This window comes from Microtus oregoni, unplaced genomic scaffold, assembly GCF_018167655.1.
Source record: "Microtus oregoni isolate MIOR12 unplaced genomic scaffold, Mior012 000028F_ref0000031, whole genome shotgun sequence".
NCBI lineage: Eukaryota > Metazoa > Chordata > Mammalia > Rodentia > Cricetidae > Microtus > Microtus oregoni.
Window position 1 is genome coordinate 31,102,648 of NW_024543087.1, and position 21,676 is coordinate 31,124,323.

The window sequence follows — 21,676 nt, forward strand, 5'->3', positions numbered from 1 at the left end:
AGAGCCCAAGGGACATCTAGAAGAAAATGAAAAAGAATTAGAAAGTGTCAAACCTAGACATCTTCAAAGGAAGGAGATCATTTAAACTTGCCTTTTACTTACTGAAATGTATTCTGCATATTTTATTGTTTTCGTCATCATGCTTGCTATAATCCAGCAAGTGAGTGTTCAAAGAACATAAAATCCTACAAACAAATAAAGTGAACATGAGTGAATTTATAAAAGAGGCAACAATTAGGATCAAGATCTTGACATGCCAGTTTTGATTATGTGAGTCAGTGATGTTCCTAATGGTGTTTCAGCAATTCATGATTTATTGGAAAAAAAACCTTAATGTTTTAAGTTTTGTGATTCTCAAATGTTGAATTTTCATATTGTAAGGAACTTAAATCCTTATCTAAGTAATCCCAATATCATCAGTCGAAATTTTGAGGGGTTATCAAGACCGTAAAATTCTGTTGTAAACATAATAAGGCAGAGGAAGAAATGATAACAGTCAGTGCCTTTTGCAGTGTTTATGACCTACCTTGGTGACACATTTAAGAAGCTGTCTCAAAGCATATACTAGGAAGATCACAAAGTCCTCATGAGGTTCTGATTTAACAAGAAGTGGATGGAGTTCTTTCTATTGTCAATTAAGTATGTGTCTTTCCTAGCTGTTGGAGTATTACCCATACATACAACTGGGGGACTATGTAGATCAGTCTTCATTTGCGTTTATTGAGCACAGAGGACTCATTAGACGTCATGTTCAAGAACTGACCCTGGTGCACCCAGGTGAAGTCTGTGATTCCACAATCTTTTGTGCCACACAGAGAATGTATGATGTACTACATATTGATGGGATCGAAACAACCTGCCTAGATCACATTAATCTCCCAAAGAATGGGAGTCAAGGACAGAAAGCACACTTGTCAAAGCACAAATATTTAGAAGGGTTCAGAAAGTGAATAAAAAGGAAAATCAACAAGGGTTAAGATCCAGAAACCATCTATTGTTTATCAGGACCATTTTGTCACCAGTGTGTCTGCCAAGTAGGTCAATAAAGAAGATCACAGATGGACACTTTTTAATACAGACATAAAGTGAACAACTTGATCATCAAGATCTAATTAACAAGAGAAAGGGTATGTGAATGTGTGTTTGTCTGAGAATGTGTTTCTCTCTCTCTCTGTGTGTATAAGCATATGCTTCTGTGTGTAATTGTTTTGTGTGCATGCTTATCACGTGTGTGTGTTGAAAGGTTACTGCTAAAATGTGTAATGAGCAAAAATAGGAAGGATAAACAGGAAGTGATGAAGTACTATGAATTAATATTTCATGTCAGGAAAAATTAACTGGAATTACTTTGATTTGTAGATAAAGATAGGGACCAACTACTAATGGTAGGAAACAGTTAAGCCTATATCTCAAAAGATTTTGAAGAAATTATTCTGATATATATCTCTATGTATATATATATATATATATTACCTAGTTCATACTTAATTCTCTGTGTCCATTAAAAATATAACCTTGAAATTACTTTTAATTAATGTTGTTTATGAGCATCTTTAGTGGAGACACAATAAATGGGTTGAGTTTATTCAACAGCATCATAGATTGCTGTAATCATTAGGTTTGGGATCTTAAATTCTGTGCAACAAAAAAGGAAGAGGGAAGATGTTGGCTTATGTAAAAAAAAAAAAAAAAAAAAAAAAAAAAAAAACACCCGCAGGTTTCTGTGAATTCAAAATATTCATGATAGGGGGAAATCCGCGGCAAAAACTAGTCAAGCATTTTGGCAAAGATGTTACTTGACTCCTTTGTTATCAGCCTGAGCAAAACGTAAAGCTCTAAATTCTGGTTTCCAAAGGATGATGATCCTATCTTAAACTGCCTTCTGTGTATAAAGCATGTTCTGTGGGTCAAGACTGGGTTGAGGAGGATTAGCTCTATAGAGGCTGGCACGTAAGGACGAAATTCATCTATGCAGCTTAGACCAAACTTACAAAGAGAAAGCAAGCACCAATCATTGCTGCTTTGAGTGTCACATCGAGATCTGCAGGAACATGTATCCCAAAGTTGTCAGCGTTTGTGAACACGTCATTGACAAATCCTGACCAGTACTTGGAAATCTTCCCAATTGTAATCTTTTCGTCAACAGTTTGCACCTTTGAAAAGAAAAATAAGAGCTATGAGCTTTGCAGATAAAAGAGAGAGTAGTTGCCATTTCTCAGTCTGTTCCTTTCACTGTGAATTTGAGACACTGTATTGTTCGCCACCTCAAAAAGGAGCTCTACGGTGTTTGTGCGTGCATATCAGCACAGGTGTGAATACTCACCTCCAGCGTGTTCAAGGATTCCAGATGCCACAGTTTGTAGACCATTCTAGTTTGCTTTCCTTTTCGTTTTCTATGTAGATGGAGTAAATAATTAAGGCTACACAACCACAAGATGGCAGCAGGTACATCTCTTAGTTATGTAGCTAAGTATGAAGGTACCTGTGTTCAGATTTTAAACCCGAATTGGCCATCATAAAGTATATGGACAATACTACGTGTGTTTGTGTGTGTGTATACACACAGGGATATTAAAAATTTCTATTTGGATGCATTTCATATTTTCGAAGTATAATTCATAAACTTAAAAAATTATTAATTCTGTAATTAGTGAAGCTTTTAAACCCAATGCATTGTCAAACTACACTTTTAAGTTACACTCAGATATTTGTCAACACATTCCTTCTAACCAACTCTAAGTATTAGAAATCACTTTGAGCTAGTGTATAAACAAGAGATTGGGGTGAGTCTGACATTGAAATCTATCACGTCCACTGAGTGAGGAATCCACATCTGATTCATCAAATATTTATTTCTTTATCCTGTTTATTGTGCTGATACATTTATTTAATATGGACCTCCCCTTTCCCTATGGTGATAGAAAATCAAAATAGGAAAGGTTTCTTAGGACGTATCTATAGCATGGAAACTAAACCCTGGTATTTAAACTCACTTCAGTCATATTATTAAGAAGTCATGTAGCCAGGAGGTGGTGGCACATGCTTTAGTCCTAATACTTGGGAGGCTGAGGCATGTGAATCTCTATGAGTTCGAGGCTATCCTGGTCTACAGAGCTAGTTCCAGGACAGCCAGGGCTACACAGAGAAACCCTGTCTTGAAAAAAAACAACAAAACAAAACAAAACAACAAAAAACACATCACATGCTTTCACAGTTCTGGATCTAGGACAAGTCACTTAACAAAGTCTGTTTTCTTGGTGTGTATAGGTTCCTCCAGAAGTCGGGAAAACAGAACTATGTGGGATCCGTACAAATAATGAAAAGTAGATATTTTAAAACCAAATGGTCTTCTCACATATAATGTATGTGTACAATAATCTGTTAAGAGCATATGTTGCAGGTTAAATTTCCAATGGCTCATTTTAGTATTCAGTTCCAGAAATCTGAGAGTGCATTATTATACAGTCTTACAAATATAGCTTTATATAGTGACACTCTAGTGCAGTACGCTTCTGAAATGAGACCTGAATGGGGCTAAATTTCCATCAAGCAGGCCAACAGGAAAGGACATAGGTAATTTTGATGATCAAAATGCACATATGCCCTCTGTCCCCCACGTGCTCTTAACTCCCTATGAATCAACCCCATGAATCAACCCCATCAAACATAGGGTTACCAAGACTTTTAACGGTCACATATTGAACATATTGGATATCTAAAAATCACAATATATATATATATATATATATATATATATATATATATAATATATATATATTCTTGATGTTCAACGGTTTAGAGGCTGAAGTTAAAAATAACAAGACATTTATTGTTTTATGTAAGGAAGTACAATAGATATCTACTGTATTTGGCAAATAGGTCAAGAATTCTAATTTTATAATTCTCATTTTTATTTGTTAAAATTTCTTTGAATGACATGTGCTGTTATTTATGACAGATAAAATGGGCCAATCAGTATATTGTCATAGCATTGTTTTGGCTAAAAACCCCATGGACTTAGAATCTCTGGACTAATGTCTGTTAGTTGTTATTGGCATGGAAACATGATTTATTAGAGTATTACACTAATATGCAATTCTTAAAATGTATTTAAGTGATACATTATGATTTCGAGTTTTTTTTTTTGTTTGTTTTTCAAGACAAGGCTTCTCTGTGAAACAGTCCTGACTGTCCTGGAACTCACTCTGTAGACCAGGTTGTCCTCAAACTCACAGAGATCCACCTGCCTCAGCCTCCTAAGTTCCAGGATTAAAAGCATTTGCCACGACTGCCTATCATAATTTGGAATTTTTTAACTAATTTTTTCATGTACATTGGGTTTTGCCTGCATGTATGTCTGGGTGAAGATACCAGATTCCATGGAAGTAAAGTTACAGACAGTTGTGAACTGCCATGTAGGTGCTGGGAAATGAACCCCAGTTCTTTGGAAGAACAGTTAGTGCTCTTAACCACTGAACTATCTCTCCAGCCCTATGATTTGGATGTTTTATAAACTGAATTATGTTGCAAGAAATCAGGACCTACGCAAAACTTTCTTTGTCATTCATACCTCAAAGTCCACATCTCCAAAACAGCCACAGGTTGCACAAGGACCAACAATTTTCAAAATATCTTCATTGTCTGCATTTTGGATTGTGAATGTGGGTTGAAAGGGGTGCCACTTTTGTGCAACATAACCAACAATAGTACCAGGAGGGGCTTGAATTTCTAGCTGTAAGAGAAAATTGTAAAAAATGACATTTTCGTAAGGTTGCTGTACATCAATTACAGAAGAATGCCGACTTACTTCTACATAATATTTGTTATGAAATCACTTATGTATTATAATAATCATTATAAATATTATTTAGGATGAAAATTGGTGTTTTCTTTTGACATTTTGTATTGTGTCATGGAAATGATAAGAATTCATTCTGCTGATGTGTGTCACATTCCCCTCTAAATGCCTTTGTGTCCTTGGTACAGCTGTTGTCCCACCTCACCTGTGACAGTGAGTGAATCATAATTTTTTTTTTAGCATGGACAAACTCAATTACTACTTCTCAGTTGTATGCATACACAGATCCATTTTAACCTTTTTTTTCGGTTGTTGAGTGTTCACATTTTTTATTTCTGACATTATTTCAGCATTTGAGTGTAAGCCATGTAGAATCTTTTTGTAAGATACTTTGGAATGGGGGCAATAGGAAATGTTTCTTTAGAAGGAAACAAGATATACATACATATATATTCATATATGTGACACACATATAGTCATATATGGCATATGTCATACATACGACATACATATCATAGTCATGCATATATATAGTAAAAGCACACAAATTCACTCTTTCCCACAGTACTTTAACTTCCTATGAATCAAGCTTGCCAAAAATATATAAATATATGACATTTATGTATAAACATATATAAACATGTGTAATATATAGAAATATATATTTTATACTTAATGTCTTAGATCTCAAAACACACACACACACACACACATATATATATATATATAATCTGTTGAATAGAGGATGAAGTAATATTAGAGTCTACAGAGACATCATATCAAATTGAGTAGTTTTCTACATCAATAAAAATTATTGTTACAGTTTTATTAACAATGACAATGACATTATATTCTAAAACAAAACAATTAAATAACATCACTCTTTTGCATACTGTGGGTTTATTGAATGTGAAAATGGCAAATGTTATCCGAGGAGAATAACACCCATGGAAGATGGCATCTTAGTAGAGGTTCAGTGTCATGGCACCTCCTGGGCATTGCTACACTTAGAGACGATGACTGTATTTGTGTAGTGGGCACCTGAAGGTATTGCAATTACTTGCATAATACTCTAGTTCAGGAGGTCATGTCTCATTTTTACAGGAGGCATGAACTCCCTTTAGCATTTAATCTAATGCTAGCTAATGTAGTTTTGGGTTACAAATGGTAAAAGTACCTCACCAAATCTTCATGTTTTCCTTATCCTAAAAGGGAAGATATAAATTCAAACAACCCTTATGTTGACTGTCTCATAGCTCCAGATGAATGTCACTTAAAGGAATAATCTTAAAAAGGAAAGATGCTCAGAGGCGGTGACCAACCTCTTGTAGGTAGCAGGGACACCAGCAGCTGTTACACCTTAGGGGCCTGTTCACTGTAATCACCTCTCGACCCGAGTTGTCTGTGATCCTCAGGGTGCAGGCTCTCAGTGTGGAACACACATTACGATTAAAACAGATGCTTTCCTCCACTGCAAAGTAAATTCTTTGTCCCAAGCTGTTTTTGATCTCGTATTTGTTGGAAGTCTCAGTACCGAGTATCACTATCAGAAAACACATCATATGAAGGCATGCTTTGATTGGCATCACAACTTGTCAAAAGTCAAAAGTCAAGGATTATTAAGAGAACATAGAGTTGCTGCAGATATACTGAACTGATAGTCTCATCTTCATACACATCTCTTTCCATGTTTAGATGTCAGAGCAAGAGCCAAGAACAAAACTAATAACTAATTTTTATTCTAGAACTATGAACAAACATATTGTGACACCTTTCAACCAAATAACATTGTGTAAGGAAGAAATCATTGCTCAAATAATAACCCTATTGTTCTTCTGCAAGTTATTTGGACAATTTACAGTAGTATTTTTTTTTTTACTGTGTCTAAATTTTCTTTTAGCATCCACAGTAGTGGTACTGGCCAACTTCTTCAATTCTGCCATATTTTGGAGTAATATAGACTCATAAACAGAAAACACTCAAGTGATTTGAAATTGTTAATCATCCTTACACACATCTATCTACTGATAAGCTGTGTGCATATTTTATTGAGGTGATTGTGAAGGAATAAAATGATAGCATTTGTGTTGATTAAATTTTAATATGATCTCAACTGTGATATCCCCTTCTCAGAATGTTAAGAAATTTCAATGGGATATTAATTACTGCTTGTCACTTTAAGACTGATTTTATTAGAATATGAATGTCACCGTTATGAAGGACTTACTTTTATACTTTACATGTGCTTAAACTAATAAGTTTAATTTTGTTTAAAAAAATAGGTTAAGCAATCATTCAATCTTTCTACCCATTGTTTATAACATTTTCTTTTGAATAGTAAAGCCTTTTCAAATGTTTTAATAAATGCAAACTCTGATGTACTTACTCCCGAGAAGTTCCACCTGCTGATGAATGATTATCAGGTCCAGCTGCAAAGGATGATAGACAGGAAGTGAAACCATTCCGCCACAGTCCTTACTATGCAGCATGAAATCTGTCATTTTCATTAAAACATTCCAAACACTCACAATTTATAAGGCAAAGACTTAACCATAGGAATCAAAGCAAATTCTGAGAAGAAAATGTTTAACTTTTATTTTGGATCTATGAACAAACATATTTGTACTATGTTTCAATTAAAGAACAAATTTGATAAGGAATAATTTTTTACTCAAATAATCACTCTATAATTCCTCTATGAGGCTATGTTTCACTTACAGGATACATGGCCTGTCTTCACCAAATGTTATTGTCCAACTAATAATTTATAGAACTCTTAAAATTCCAAGTCAGATTTGCCAAGAACAAGAAAAACAGCAGTGGTTATGCTAACTTTCTGAAAATGAGAAACAGTATTTTAAGAACGTTTTTAAAATAACCTCTGAATAGTAATATTGAAGACATTTTTAAAATGTCTCCAAATTTCTTGTGAGGAAATGAAGCCACAGGATGGGCATCCATCAGTTGGCTCCTTCAGTTGGCACCATGCACCTCTCGGGGAGGAAATATCTGTTTAAGTTGGAAGATGACAGTTTATAAATAGCTCTTATTCTTATTTTCCTTCAGGCTAGGGAAGACAGAAAACTTTCAGACACCAACAGAACGTCAACTGAAGTGGAATAAGTGTTCTGTTACCAAATACCCGCCACAGCATTTGGGCTAGGTAATTAAAAAGAAATTAAGCAAAAAAAAAATTGCAGTTTACAGATTTATTTGTTATCGTGTGTGTTTGTGTGCATGATGTATGTTGTACATACCGCAGCACCCATACAGTAGTGAGAGGATACATTTGAAGGGCTTGTTTCTCTTCTTCTACCTTTGTGTGCACTCTGGGAATGCAAGTCATGTTGTCAGGCTTGGAGTAGATGACCTTTACCCCCTGGCCATTTTGTCAGCCCATATACGACCTTTGCAAAGGAAATATGTAATATGTGATTTAGAACAGCCTCGGGTTTTGTATTTTTAGTTGAATCAGCCCATAGACCTACTAAAGCCAAATCACAAGCCTTGACTGCACTGCTGATTACCACATTTCTAAAGCTTCATTTCTAACCCAATCAACATTATTGTCACGGTATGCTCTATTCATGCATGTAAACTCCACAGGATTCTTTAAGTCAAGGCATTTTTTTTCATCAACTTTGGTATTGATTGTAAATCTACAACTCCAGAAAACTTGAAGCTGTACTTGCTCTTTCATTGTCCTTGTATATCCTGAGGTGAGGGAAACATTTCCTCTGATCCTATTGATGATGAAAAAGTACAATGTGACCTCTTTTTAAAATTGCAAATATTTTTATAGATGTCATTTCATGACTTGAACTTTTCTAAAATCATATTAACAATCGTGGTAAAGCATCTTCAAGTGGAGTGAGATTTTGAGTGTATCACATCACTTTTGCTTTCTTGAAGAAAATGGAGATTTCCTTTGTGGGTAAAAAATGGGTAAAGACCTTCAGAAAGTATGTGGCTATTAGCTCTGAGAAGAATCAAATTAGGACTGGAACACTAGGATTAGGGATAAGATGTCTGAGTTTATCATCTTTGAATATTGGTGTAATGGATCCAACCCTAGTCTTAAATTTTAAAGCTATAGAGATCTACTACAGAATGCAAAGGGAAGGTGCATCTCTAATCCCCAGATGTTAACTGAATGATGCACATGAAGTATTTGTTGAACTATAGACTTTACTATATTGTCTTATTGGATCGTCAAGAATAAATAAAAATGTCAACTAGATGGACATCCCAAGAAATTAGGAACCAGCTCTAAGAACACAGCATGCAGCTAGCCACCAGTTCTACTCCACTGTCATGGCTAACCTAACTTTAGGGACAAAGGAAGCAATTCCACAGTGACACCTTAACCTCTGCTCCGTTTTCCTCTCTCTCATCTTTGTCACCCTGTGTAATAAGAAGTGAACCAATCTCTTTCTGTGGGCAAGCACCCTTCCTTTGACAATGTTGATTTGTTTATTATACTTTCCTTTGAATAGTCGTGAGCTACTAATAAACTGTCCTAAATGGACCCTTTCCATTGTCTCCTGCTGGATGGTGTACAAGGAATCAGTAGAAATTTTAAACAGATTAAAATATACTCCAGATACCAGGACAAGTAAAGTGGTTTTAAAATACTGAGTCAATGAAAACATGACAGTTTTTAATATTATAACTTAAAATTTAAAAATAAAGATTACAAGTATTGATATCATTGAATAAATTTAAAAATGAATAGAATGTTTGTGTGTGATTTTACCCTTTTGTTGATAACTGAACAAATTTTAATATTTATACTATGACACTAAAGGGGTAAATATTAGTCATTATTGTCAATGTGTAGATATATCTAGAAAGTATCTACAAGCTTCTCAGATCCTACTATAAATACATATATTTAGTTTCAAATTGTTTGACACAATGTTCTTGAGAGTTAATTCACAAATAATATAGTAAGAGTTTAAATAACCTTCTAGTTTTTAATGTAGAAAGATTTTTCTTATATTTTTCTGGTTTATTTCTTGAAATATGCAGTATTTCCAAATATTCGTAGTTTTAACTAATTTGTATGTCTTTCAGTTGAAAGTTATCACTCGCAAATTTGTTTAACAGACATTCTCATACAGACTTATATGAAGTACATAGAGCCTTCACTTCTGCGTGCTAGCATCTTAGATACAGACAGGCACTCTGCACTCTATCAAGGGAGATACATAAGCACCGATCCAACCACAAGCCCTTTGATCTACAAGGTTGTCCTGCCTGTAACATATGCTGGTGAAATGGTGGCACAAAGCCTGCGGAAATAACCAATCAATATCTGATTAGATTTAAGGCCTAGCCCATGAACTGAACCATACCAGACACTGCCTAGGTAACCAACAACCTGAGACTAGATATCCCAGGGATCTAAGGTAAAAACAAGTACTATTGTTCTTTTCTTAAATGTAGCAATAAAGTGGCTTATAAGGACAATCATCTATACTCCTAGATCAGTTCCTTACTCAGTCATCATCAGAGAAGCTTCCTCCTGCAACAGATGGGAACAAATACAGAAGAGACTCACAAACAGACAGTATGCAGAGTGAGAAATCTTGGAACACTCAACCCTGAATGATGTCTCCATCAAATCCCTCTCCTCCGTACTTAGGAAACCTTACTGAAGATGAGGTAGAAAGAGTTTAAGAGCAAGAGGGGATGGATGACACAAGAAACCAAGGCCCTCTTAATCAACATCCTCAAAACCATAGGAACTCACAGAGACTGAGGCAGCACACACAAGGGTCTGCGTGGGTCTGCACCAGATGGTGCCTCAGGGCTGAAAGGAGAACTAGACACATGCCCCATCCCTAACCCAGAAGCTATCTCCAACTGATAGTCACTTGCAAATGATAATCTGGTTTTTTCCAATGGAGTATCACTGGGGAAACAAACTATTCTTAAGGGTAGGCTGCATGCCCAACAATAGATGGCCAACAGAAAATGAACTCAATGGCATCTTTGGAGGTTCCTTGACTCACATTGTAATGTTAGGACTTTCCCTTTTAAAAAAGTTATAAATCTTTTTAGTTTTTATGTGTGTGTGTTTTGTTTTCCTTCTCCCCTTTTAAGACAACAAATCCTTTATATGCATATTATGGCTTATACTTTAGTGTTTTTCTGGGATTCCCAAGTGTGTAAATGAGTGGGTTTATGTTTCCTGTGCCTTCCCTAGAGCTCTTTCCCTTCTGTCTGTTTTGTCCAATTCCAATGTGGTAGTTTTTAAAATCTCATTATGTATTATATCATATTATATTATAATTATATTGGTGTCCCTTAGAAGCCTGTTTATGTTCTAAGGAAGACAGAAAAGGAGTGGATCTGGAAGAGGGAAAGTGGGGTAAGACTTAGAGAAGAAGAGGATGGGGAGAATGGAATCAGGATTTAGGATGTGAAGAAAAAGCATATTTTCAATAAAAGGAAAAACAGCACACACAAAGTCATTTAACAGGCATTCTCCTACAGACTTACACGAAATACTTTTGAAATTCCCACATATCTTTTTATATGTACAGAGCTTAAAGTGAACCCATATTCTTTTAGTACAAAATGAGTAAGTCATTTCCTTTAGGAAAAAAATGTTAACAATTTATGGCGTCTTTTGTTTTCTGAAAAATATTGGCAGACGTATGTTTTTAGAAAATGCACTTCATTTGAAACTGAAGCTCCTGAGTTCTTCTGTCTATTTATTGAAAGTTAGAACATGTATTCACGTCAGGCATCTGGCCACGGTATGTCATCTTTCAGGGGTGGAAGAAGAATATGCGATGACCATATGTGATCACCAAACCTCAGCCCTCTGGCGCTGGTATATCACTTTTATATTTGGCAAAAACCTTGCCTGACAACACTCCCAAACAGCTTGCAGCAGTTAATCAACTCTAGCCAGCTCTTACAGCTGATCCTTTCTGCAGATGGAAGATGGAAGATGGTAGGTTAGCTTTTCCAGCTCCTTTCCGTAGCTCCCTGAGCTCTCCAGTCTCTGTAGAACATTTGTCTGCCAGTGGGTTTCTGGGGAAGGCATCTGCAATTATAAACATTTTCCCAGGAACATATGCTGCATGCAGCTTAAACCCTATCAGGCATAGCAGAAATCTCTTGTTCCTTAAGGGAATTAACACAGAGATTTGATTTTGATAAAAGAGATAGACTTTATGTTTGAAGGAATGCCAAACAAGGGAGCACGGTAGCACATGTGCTGACATCTCAATATTAGTGTTAGAGTCATTCTAATCTTGTGTAGGGTGATGTGTTAAAGCAACAATAATACATTCACATATGAACAATTTCTATTTATGTGCCGCATGACAAAGTTTTATAAGACTTGAAGTGCCCTAGCTCGAACAGCAACAGTACCTAATAGTGTGATATAATCGTTCAAGCAGGTTGACCTGGAGACTTGGGAACATCAGAAGAGAGTAATGTGGCCTTGGTAAATTGTTTTCCCTTGGATTTTCACATAGCTTTTGAGAGCAGCTGAAAAGTCTCAACTCCTTCCCGAAGTTTCCACGACTGCCTTCTCCCTTAAAGATGTGTGTTTTCCTGGCTTTCGTGCCTTGCTTTGTACTTTTTAATCAATGTTTTTGTTTGATCATTAACTAATAAAATGTTTGAGTGACAGGAGGTAGGTTTTATGTTTCTTATGTGCCTTGAATATCTAAGTGCTCAATACATGTCTAATTAATAGCCGTAGGTGGCCTAGTCTAATAATTCCTTGAGAATGCCTCCACACCTTGAACAATGAACAGAAAATAGACAAACATGCTAAAGGGCAAAGTCAAGGCTATTTAGTCTCATCACTCTGTCAATAAATAAGAATAGGTGACAATAGTGTCGAATAAAATCTTATCTACAAAACAAATATAAAGACAGTACTTTATAACTTTATGATTTATAATGCATTCTGCATTCCATTAAATTATTGGTTGAAAAACAAGACACCGGGCTTGAATTGCCTTTAAAAAGAACACAAGAGTAGAAATGGAAAGGCATGCAAACCTGGCTTAAATATTCTAGACCAGGGGGGAGACTGGCTGTTGGCAGGAAACGACTTGGCTGACTGTCGTCAGGCTGCTGCCTTGCTTGTTTCCTGGGTTGGGAAGAAGCTGCCCAACAGTGTTGATCTGGGTCTGTAGATCCTGGAAGAAAACCAGGCAGTCTTCCAGGCTTTTGACTCTGGGAATCTGCAAGAGATGAATATCTATATGTGTGCTAAAATTTAGGTTGCTTTTGCTTCTACTTAATCTTCCGCCCTCCTTCCCTCCCTCCCTTCCTTCCTCCCGCCCTTTCTTTTCTCATTTTGATTTAGATTGAAGTTGCTCCTTGATTGATACCTCTCTCATGTTAATGCACTTTCTTTTGTCTTCACTACTCCATACCACCACCCCTTGACTTCTCAGCCAGAGAAAAAGGAGCATAGAAAAATGTTGGTAGTTGTGAGAATAAGTTAAATGACTTAAATAACTGGCCTGGAGATACATCACATGTATAAATAGGTTTGTGTATAAGTGCAAGGTAACACCTGTTAGCCTGTACTCATAGCCTAGACTTGAATTTTACCTCGAAGTTTTAATTACCATTTATTTATTTATTTAGAGACAAGGTTTCTTTGTAGCTTTGGAGCCGATTCTGAAACTTGCTCTATAGACCAGGTTGGCTGTGAACTCAAAGAGATCCATCTGTTTCTGCCTCCCAAGTGCTGGGATTAAAGTCAGAATTTCCTTTCTTTGAATATTATGGAGCTGCCTTGTACTTTATGGAGTTACTCTGCCCAATTTAATAGTCATAATATTGTAGCCCAGTTTAATTGAATGACTCGAATATTTCAGCCTTCATCAGAACCACCTGGAGTGGGGACCTATCAAAATAGGTGTTGGGCCTCTCTCCAGCTATTGATTCAGAGATTGGGGTGGAAGGTTTGCAAAGTTGCTTTTTGATAAGATCTTACGTAAAACTAATAGTCCTAATAGTATGAGGATATCCTCTGAAAACTCACTGTTAAACTGAGTAAGCTTAAAAAAACTCATAATAATTTATCTGTGAGTGTCTTAGTATATTTATATAGAATTATATAAAGGTCACTTTATTAGTTCACTGGTATCAATATTACTGCTGAGTAAATTTGCTTCTATTTCAGTCATCTCACATGGGACTCTGTGAGTTTCTTATTTATTGTGTATTAGTCTATGTGATGTTATGCATCAGCCCCAGGCAGGAGAATCTTTATTTAAAATTCTAAACATTAGCTTTCTACTAGTTCCCCTATTTCATTCTCATAAATATCATTGTGTTATTTCCCTCATTAGATGCTAATTTTTTCCCATAGACTACTGGTGTTCATGATTCTCATCCTCATAGAGTGTGAAGGTTCTTTTTTTTTTTTAGAAAAATATGTGAATAAATTTGAGTTGTTTCTCAATGTTGTGTTGCATTATCTTAGCTGTTGATTTACAAGAAAGTGAATGGCCAAGTTTTCTTTTTCAAACTGTAGTAGGGTTCATCATGAAAGCAAGCACAGTCAAACATCACATTGCTTAACAGCATTAACATTTTCTGAGGATATATCAATCATTAGGTAATTTCATTGATGTGTGAAGGTCATGGAGTAGGTTTAAAAGTTAAAAGTCTCTAACATTATTGGGTAGAAACATTTTATGTACCATGATCTTTGTGGTCCATCATGGACAGACTGAAGTTTTGTTAAGTAACATGCACATGAATGAGACGAAATAATTGGTTCTGGATTGCTACAAAGAATAAATTTATAGCAGCTGCTTAACATTGGAGTGATTGCTGTCACTGAGCATATAGTAAAACTGGGGTGCTATATAAATACTTAATATAAATTATAATGGTCTTATTTCTACACGGATACCCAGTTTTATAAAAAGTTTCTTGTTGTCTGAGGTATTTTTCTGTATCTTGTAATCACACAGTTTAAAAAATGCAGTAGGATTCTTTCTAAGATAATAAGCCTATCTTATCATCAAGAAAACCCAAACATAGTCTGAACAGGGATGAAGGGACACAGACAAATGGCCCTTTGGGCAGAGGAATAAATTGATTCTAGTAATGACAAGCTTGTTAAGCTTGTGCATACAGGAAGTGTTAATGAGGGGCAATTGCCAGATGACTCATTTATTTATTTACCCCTAAGGTTGTTGGAACCGGCTGGGTTTATATTAATATTGATGTTGGTTGCTTAGTTTGCATTTGTCCGTGGCATCTGACATCCATACAGGACTTGCCTGAGAATTAAACAAATAAAGAAACTTGTCCTTTGGCCCCTCTCTAAGAGAACTTGTAGGTGATGAGGCTGCGGTTGCTTTCCCACAAGGGCTGCATGTCCCTGGCCTGGGCTCCCAAGTGTCTGACCCTACAGCAGGTACACAGGATGCCTTTCTTTGTCTTTGTTTTTACCACTTGAAGAAGTTCCAGATGATACACATTTCTTTGGATCTATGGCATCGAGCTCAGGCTTCCTTGGATTTGTCTATGAAATGCCCTGTTAACCCCAAGTCTCTCAGAAGATGCTACCAGACAATACAGTTCCATAGGCCAAAGACCACTATGGAGTTATGGTCATATCTTTAAACATTTTTGAAAAACATGGCCTCAAACATTTTGGGGGGCTAAAAATTAGTAAGGCTGTTGCTCAACCAAGATTTTCTATTTAAACAATATCTTCCTGTCTCTTTAATTTTATAATAAATGTTCTGTCCAAACCGTGGGCTAAATGTTCTCAATTGGCCAGAGGGATGTTTGTTTTTGTCTTAAACTTTGTCTCTAGGTTTAGTGCAGCTTTAATTCACGAATAAAGTCTTTTTCATTACTGAACATCACGTCTTTTTGGCAGATTCATCATAATCTTGCTTTCCGGTCACATTTTCTTCAAAGACCCGGACCACCAGATGAATAGAAATCTCCTTTGAATTGGTAGAATTGGTATCGGGCTTTGAATTTCTATCTACTCTTTTAAAAATGTATAACTGAACCATAAATAATTTACACACTGTGCAACTCTTTCCTTCCAGGCTGCTCTGTCGCTCCTCTTAATTTATAAAACGAGAGGTGTTTGGCCTGTGATAGTTTCAGTCTTCAAGGAATGTTTGTCACGGTTTGTGTTTGCTTGTCGTCAGCGTAGAGATTGTTCTGCACACATGCGGTAAAAGTCACTATTTTTCTCTTTCTGGTGAAGTTTCTCATCTGTTTATAAGCTTTCCCGGGGATTCCCAGACCCACATAAAATACGAATGAAAAATATAAAGACTACTTAATTTGTCTAATAGATGTCAGCGATGTGTTCACGAAGCAAACAAGAATGGACTCACACTATTTGGATTGAGTCATCTATTTAAATAATTTAGGGGAGGTTACACTTGTGACTAGTTTTAAATGCTCCCCTAAGTTTCACAAATCAAACTTACTCATTCTGAAACTTTTCCTTATAGAGCTTAATAGTGCATTGTTTTGATAACTGAATAAAAATGGATTATAATTTTTTTAGAAATATCTTACTGTGATTGTGTATTATTAGCCCTGATAAAACCTTATCTCTCATCTTTTGAAATCTGCCTCAATTAAAACACATATTTCAATAGTTTTAATGTTCTAAGTGAAATTGCACCCTTTTCTCCTAATGTCCCTAATAGATCTTCTTGCTTAAATTGGAAATTTTGATCATTTTGATTGATTTTTTATGCTGAATTTACTACCAAAGTATTTTTAAAATATTTTAAGTTTATAAAGCACAAATGTTTAGTTCTGCTGCATCAAGTTGAGGCTTCACTGATATTCTGTTCTTCACTGGGCTGAGTGCCATGTGACTTTGAACAACAAATGAGCAATTATGAATGTTTGGATAACATTTTTTAGATGTCTATGTGGAATCCTTCCTTCAGATTCATTTAGACTTAGAATTTCATCCCATTTCTGTGTTTAAATTAAACCTCCTTACTCTCAAAGTTGCTTTACAGCTTTTCTTATTAAATTGCTAGGTTTGCATTTACAGCAACAAAAACACATTTTACAGCCAGACTCTTTACATTTTTTTTTTTTTTTTTTTTTGGCTAAAAGTGTGGGGTGTGTGTTTTTAGTTAGGACAAAGTAAACCTTCAAGTAAAATAATTCAAATTCCAGTGTTCAAGAGCAATAAATGACAGCTTTTTAAAGTACCAACCAGACCGGTTATAATGCTCCAATATCCATGCACTTGTCGTTATAACATATACGAGGCCAAATTTAGACGCTGGCTAGGTTTACTCTTACCTTTAGAGGCCATGGCAGTCTGAGTCCCCTTCAAAGGCAGGCAGGTGGAAAGTCTTTTCCTGTTTCAACACGGAGAGAACAGAAGGAATAAAGCTCCCGACCCTTGCTGTCTGCTTCATGTCAGCTTACAGATAAGAGGCGCCTGGTTGGTTCTAGAGTGTTTGATTTTATCTGTTCAGACAACAGGAGGAGATGAAGCCATCACCCTAGGTAAAAGACCTTCTTGGAAGAAGCCATATAGCTTGGTAGCTGAAAGAGTTACTTAGAAATAGCCAAGAGAAAGGAAAGCACAGCATTTATATCGTTGTGTTCTGGAGTTGGATGTGGTCTGTTACATTCTCAGAGTCAGAGGCTGTGTAAGTCATCCTATACCCTGGAAGGCTGTCATAGATGGAAATACAATTCCTGATCTGTTCAAACGTTAGAGTCACATTTTCCCTCATTTTGTCATGTGATTTTTGTCTGACCCATACACCACAAAACAAACAAGAAACCAGAGAAGGATAGATCCCCAAGCTCTTACACATGAAAATAATTCTTTATTTTCAGTTGTGAATGAAACGTGATCAATCACGGGGACTGGGAAACACAAAAGTTTAGGACCTTGATGGAGCTAAGCAAAGCCTACAGACACTTGACTGAAAATGAAATACCAACCTTCAAGAGTCAGCTTGTGGTTGTGAGTGCAGCTTCCCAGGAGGACGTGGGACTTTGTGCACCTCGTCAGCCTCAGTGCTCTAGCACTGGACACATTAAGGTACTGTCTGCTCTAAGTCATACAGTTGCCTCAGAAGGTACAGGGACCAAAAAAAAAAAAAAAAAAAAAATGAAGTTTAATCGGGTACATATTACAAGCATAGATTTTCTTACTTGATAGGCAACTTTTGTTGTTGTCTTATTTTGCTTGCTAAGTCTGAGCCTGAATCTAATTATCTTATTTAAGCTGTTATTCCACAGAAAATCTATATTTTTTTTTTAAAAAATCAAACTTCATAAATTTTATTGGCATTTCCAAAAAAATATTAATATAAAGAAATTAATTTTTACACTATCTGACCAAGTGTTTTAAATTGTGATCATAACTGGACAGTCATTTAGAATATTCTAAAGAGTATCAACTTTGAAATGAAAAGAAAACCAGGATTAAACATTTGACCTGTAGAGGGCACACCATCCCTGCAATTGCATATGGTCATGTGACCAACAGCTGAGCTCTTTATCCCATTGGCAACCTGACATTTGTACCTGCTCAATCGTGGTATGGCTCTTGCAGTGTGCCACTGCCTGTTTCTTCTCTTGTGCATTCTCTCTGTGTGGCCAGTCACCGGTCCAATACTGTTTGCTTCTTTTCAGATTCCTCTCCCCTGCCTCAGGACTCCCTTCAATGCTCTTTTTGGATTCATATTCTTCCTTAAGGAAATGCACTGGCCCCTCTTTTATGAAATTCAGTTGTTTCAAATATGCCAGTGGTTCTAAGTATCCTAATAATCAACTACTGTTACTTTGGGCTTTGCAGCTAGTCTCCTTCTGGAGGAATTGCTGTCCAATTTCACCTTCAATGCTATCAGTCCTAAGAGTGCTGTGTTCATAGTAGAACCAAGGTCCATATGATAGTTCAAGATGGCCACACCCTCCACCAGGGGCAGTGGCTTCTCTTGCTATGGTGATACGTTTTCTCATTCCCAATTTTGATTCCTGTAAGCAGAGCTATTACATGATGAGCATGTCTAACAAAAACAGCAATGGCAACAAAAAAGAAAAAAACAATAACAATGAAGAAATACTGCCAGATAGGAAAATCAAATAATGAGCTGGCAGGAAAACAAACAACAACAATGAAGCAAAATTATGTCTCCTCAAGTGGATATCTGATGGCAGTCCTCTATTTACCATGATCACGTTTCATTCACAACTAAAAATAAAGAATTATTTACGTGCATAAGAGCTTGGGGATCCATCCTCTTTTGATTTCTTGATTGTTTTGTGGGGTATGGGTCAGACAAAAATCACATGACAAAATGAGGGAAAATGTGGTTTCAGCGTTTGAACATATCAGGAATTGTATTTCCATCTATGACAGCCTTCCAGGGTATAGGATGACTTACACAGCCTCTGACTCTGAGAACATAACAGACCACATCCAACTCCAGAACACATCACACACCTAGGTGACTGCACAATGATACAAATGCTGTGCTTTCCTTTCTCTGCTATTCTAATTGCATATGAATATGATTAAAATAAGACTTGTTATGGGAAAGGACATACCTAAGTGCAGTGGGCACATAATTTTCTCTCAGTTAAAATGAGGACCCATGCAAATTCTATTACCTAGCAACCAGCTATTCTTCCTCCCAAACCCCATAAAAGGAAGTTCTAAACAGTAATTGGGCCCTTACATACCTTCACTTATGTGGCCCGTTGTCAATCTTTAGATTTATTCATTTTATTGACTTGATTATTGTGTGTGTGTGTGTGTGTGCGTGGTATGGTAACTAGGTCAAAGGACAACTTGTGGGAGTTGGTGACAAGCACCTTTATCTCTCAAGAGATGAAACCATCTGCATCTCCTCAGCAGTCCCTGAGTCATGCATTTCTATTCATAAACCTAATCTTTAATTTTTTTCCGTGTCCGCAATTACATTATGGAACCAAACAGAATATAAATAAATAAATATAAATAAATAAATAAATAAATAAATAAAGGAAAAACAGATACGGGGAAATATCATTGTTGGTATTTTTCCAGAGTTGTAAGATACAGAGCTATCCATGAAATTTGAAAAAAATTAGAAAAAAAACCAACATTTTTATGTGAACTGATGTTTCTTATCGTTAACACTACTATTCATTTACACAGTTGTGCATAAACATCACACCTGAGTGCATTTATTTACTGTTTACTCAAACCTGCTCTTTTGACACAGCATTTAGTTAATGTATGCATTTAGAAACACTCATTAACTTGTCACTGTGTTCATGGCATCATGAAGAATACTGACATCTAAGGACACGGCCCCACCCCGGGGAATGTGGACCTTAGTGCACTATCACAACAGAATTCAATAATCTACTTATTTCTGACAATTAAAAGTCAGTTTCTACCTTCTGAAAATAAAATGACACTACTCCTTCCCTTTCTGAAAAACCATTTAATTAGTATCAATGATGTGTCTTCAAATGAGAAGGACAATTAATTGTTTCACACACACACATGTTAAATTCCAACCCCCCCCCCATTTTCTGTTACTTTCCAACAGGAGAGTAATAGCTATTGCAATATTCATTTGTGAGTAATGAGAATAGTAAATTGCATCACCCTTCTTTGCTGACAGTAAGAAATGTTTCAATCTGCTTTCTTTCTGATGGAAAAACAAACGATAACAATTTAAAGGACCAGAGAGAAAAGAACCCTAGGCGTTCAGCAGAATAGATCTGATGTGGTTCCTCACCACATTTACCTAGAGTTCACATTGACTTGGATGGAGTAATAAAAGATTGAATTGGAAGACCTGTGCTCAGTGTCTTCGTTTGTCCATGTAGATAAATTGTCTCCCGCCAGTAGATTGCAAATCCCACAGAAGAAGCAGACATTTACCTGGCTTATTGCTCTTTACATTGTCTCAGCCTTGTACATTTACATCAGCAAGACTCAGGTACGATGGTGTTTGAACATAAATCTGTCTGCATGGCCTTGTTCTAATACTCCCTGCTATGCACAATGAAAATTTTATCATCTCTGATGCTATTCTGAGTGTCTAAGAGGAAAGAGAGCATTTTGAGACCTTCTGGTTTATATAAATTTGAGAGAGAGAGAGAGAGAGAGAGAGAGGAGAAAATATGACCAGTCTCCAGAGACTTCAAACTACCGAAATTAGAACGCCTTGTCGTTTCAAAGTCTTTCATTTGGTCATTATTTGAGTTATATTTACCTTGTGGCTACTTTTTCCTCTCAACATCTGTCTCCATCTTCACAAATATCACCAAAACACTGCAACGAGCCCTTCAGTTACTGCAGCCTCTGTATCTCTGTATAGAACTGATTTCACTGGCTGAAGCTGTACCACACAGAGCCAGGGCAGCTGCAGTTCAGAGGCAGCCAGTTAGACCAGTTGTTTTGTGCAGCACACTTTCTTCCCTTTTCTAGCATTAAAAATAGCTTCCCTGAGTTTCAGTCCCCCAGGAGCAAAGTTCTCATGAAAATAGGGTAATTATTGTAATAAATATACATTAAATATATAGGCAAAACATACCAGAGTCAATTTATGTTTAACAGTGCATGTTTATTATTTACTTCTTGTGGTATTTATGGGCTAAATCCTTGAGAAAACTGCACACTTGAAAGGATGCTTTGCTAAACAATAGCTAAGAGTGAGATGAAATGCTATAAACCACAGTGCTGGGTAGCTTTTGTAAACTTGACATGGACTTAGACATATCTGTGAAGAGGAAACTTCAGGTGAGGTATTTTTCTTCTTCAAATTGTCAGAGGAGCAGGTCTGTGGGGAATATACTTGCCGGCTAATGGATGTAAAAGGGTCCAGCCAGTGATGGGGGTGCCATCTGGCAAAGCAA

At 36.4% G+C, this 21,676-nt stretch overlaps 1 protein-coding gene across 1 annotated transcript; it reads right to left on the reverse strand.

Annotated features, from left to right (window-relative positions):
* Positions 1 to 121: 121 nt before the first annotated feature.
* Plscr5 (phospholipid scramblase family member 5) lies at positions 122 to 21,121 on the reverse strand. The gene is made up of 8 exons (XM_041677471.1): positions 21,034 to 21,121; positions 17,102 to 17,160; positions 12,833 to 13,017; positions 7,185 to 7,227; positions 6,121 to 6,341; positions 4,571 to 4,732; positions 1,992 to 2,153; positions 122 to 185 (listed from the first exon to the last, which is right to left on the reverse strand). Exons 2-8 carry the CDS (start codon positions 17,112 to 17,114, stop codon positions 147 to 149), a joined length of 825 nt encoding a protein of 274 aa, XP_041533405.1. The 5' UTR covers positions 17,115 to 17,160; positions 21,034 to 21,121; the 3' UTR covers positions 122 to 146.
* Positions 21,122 to 21,676: the final 555 nt, after the last annotated feature.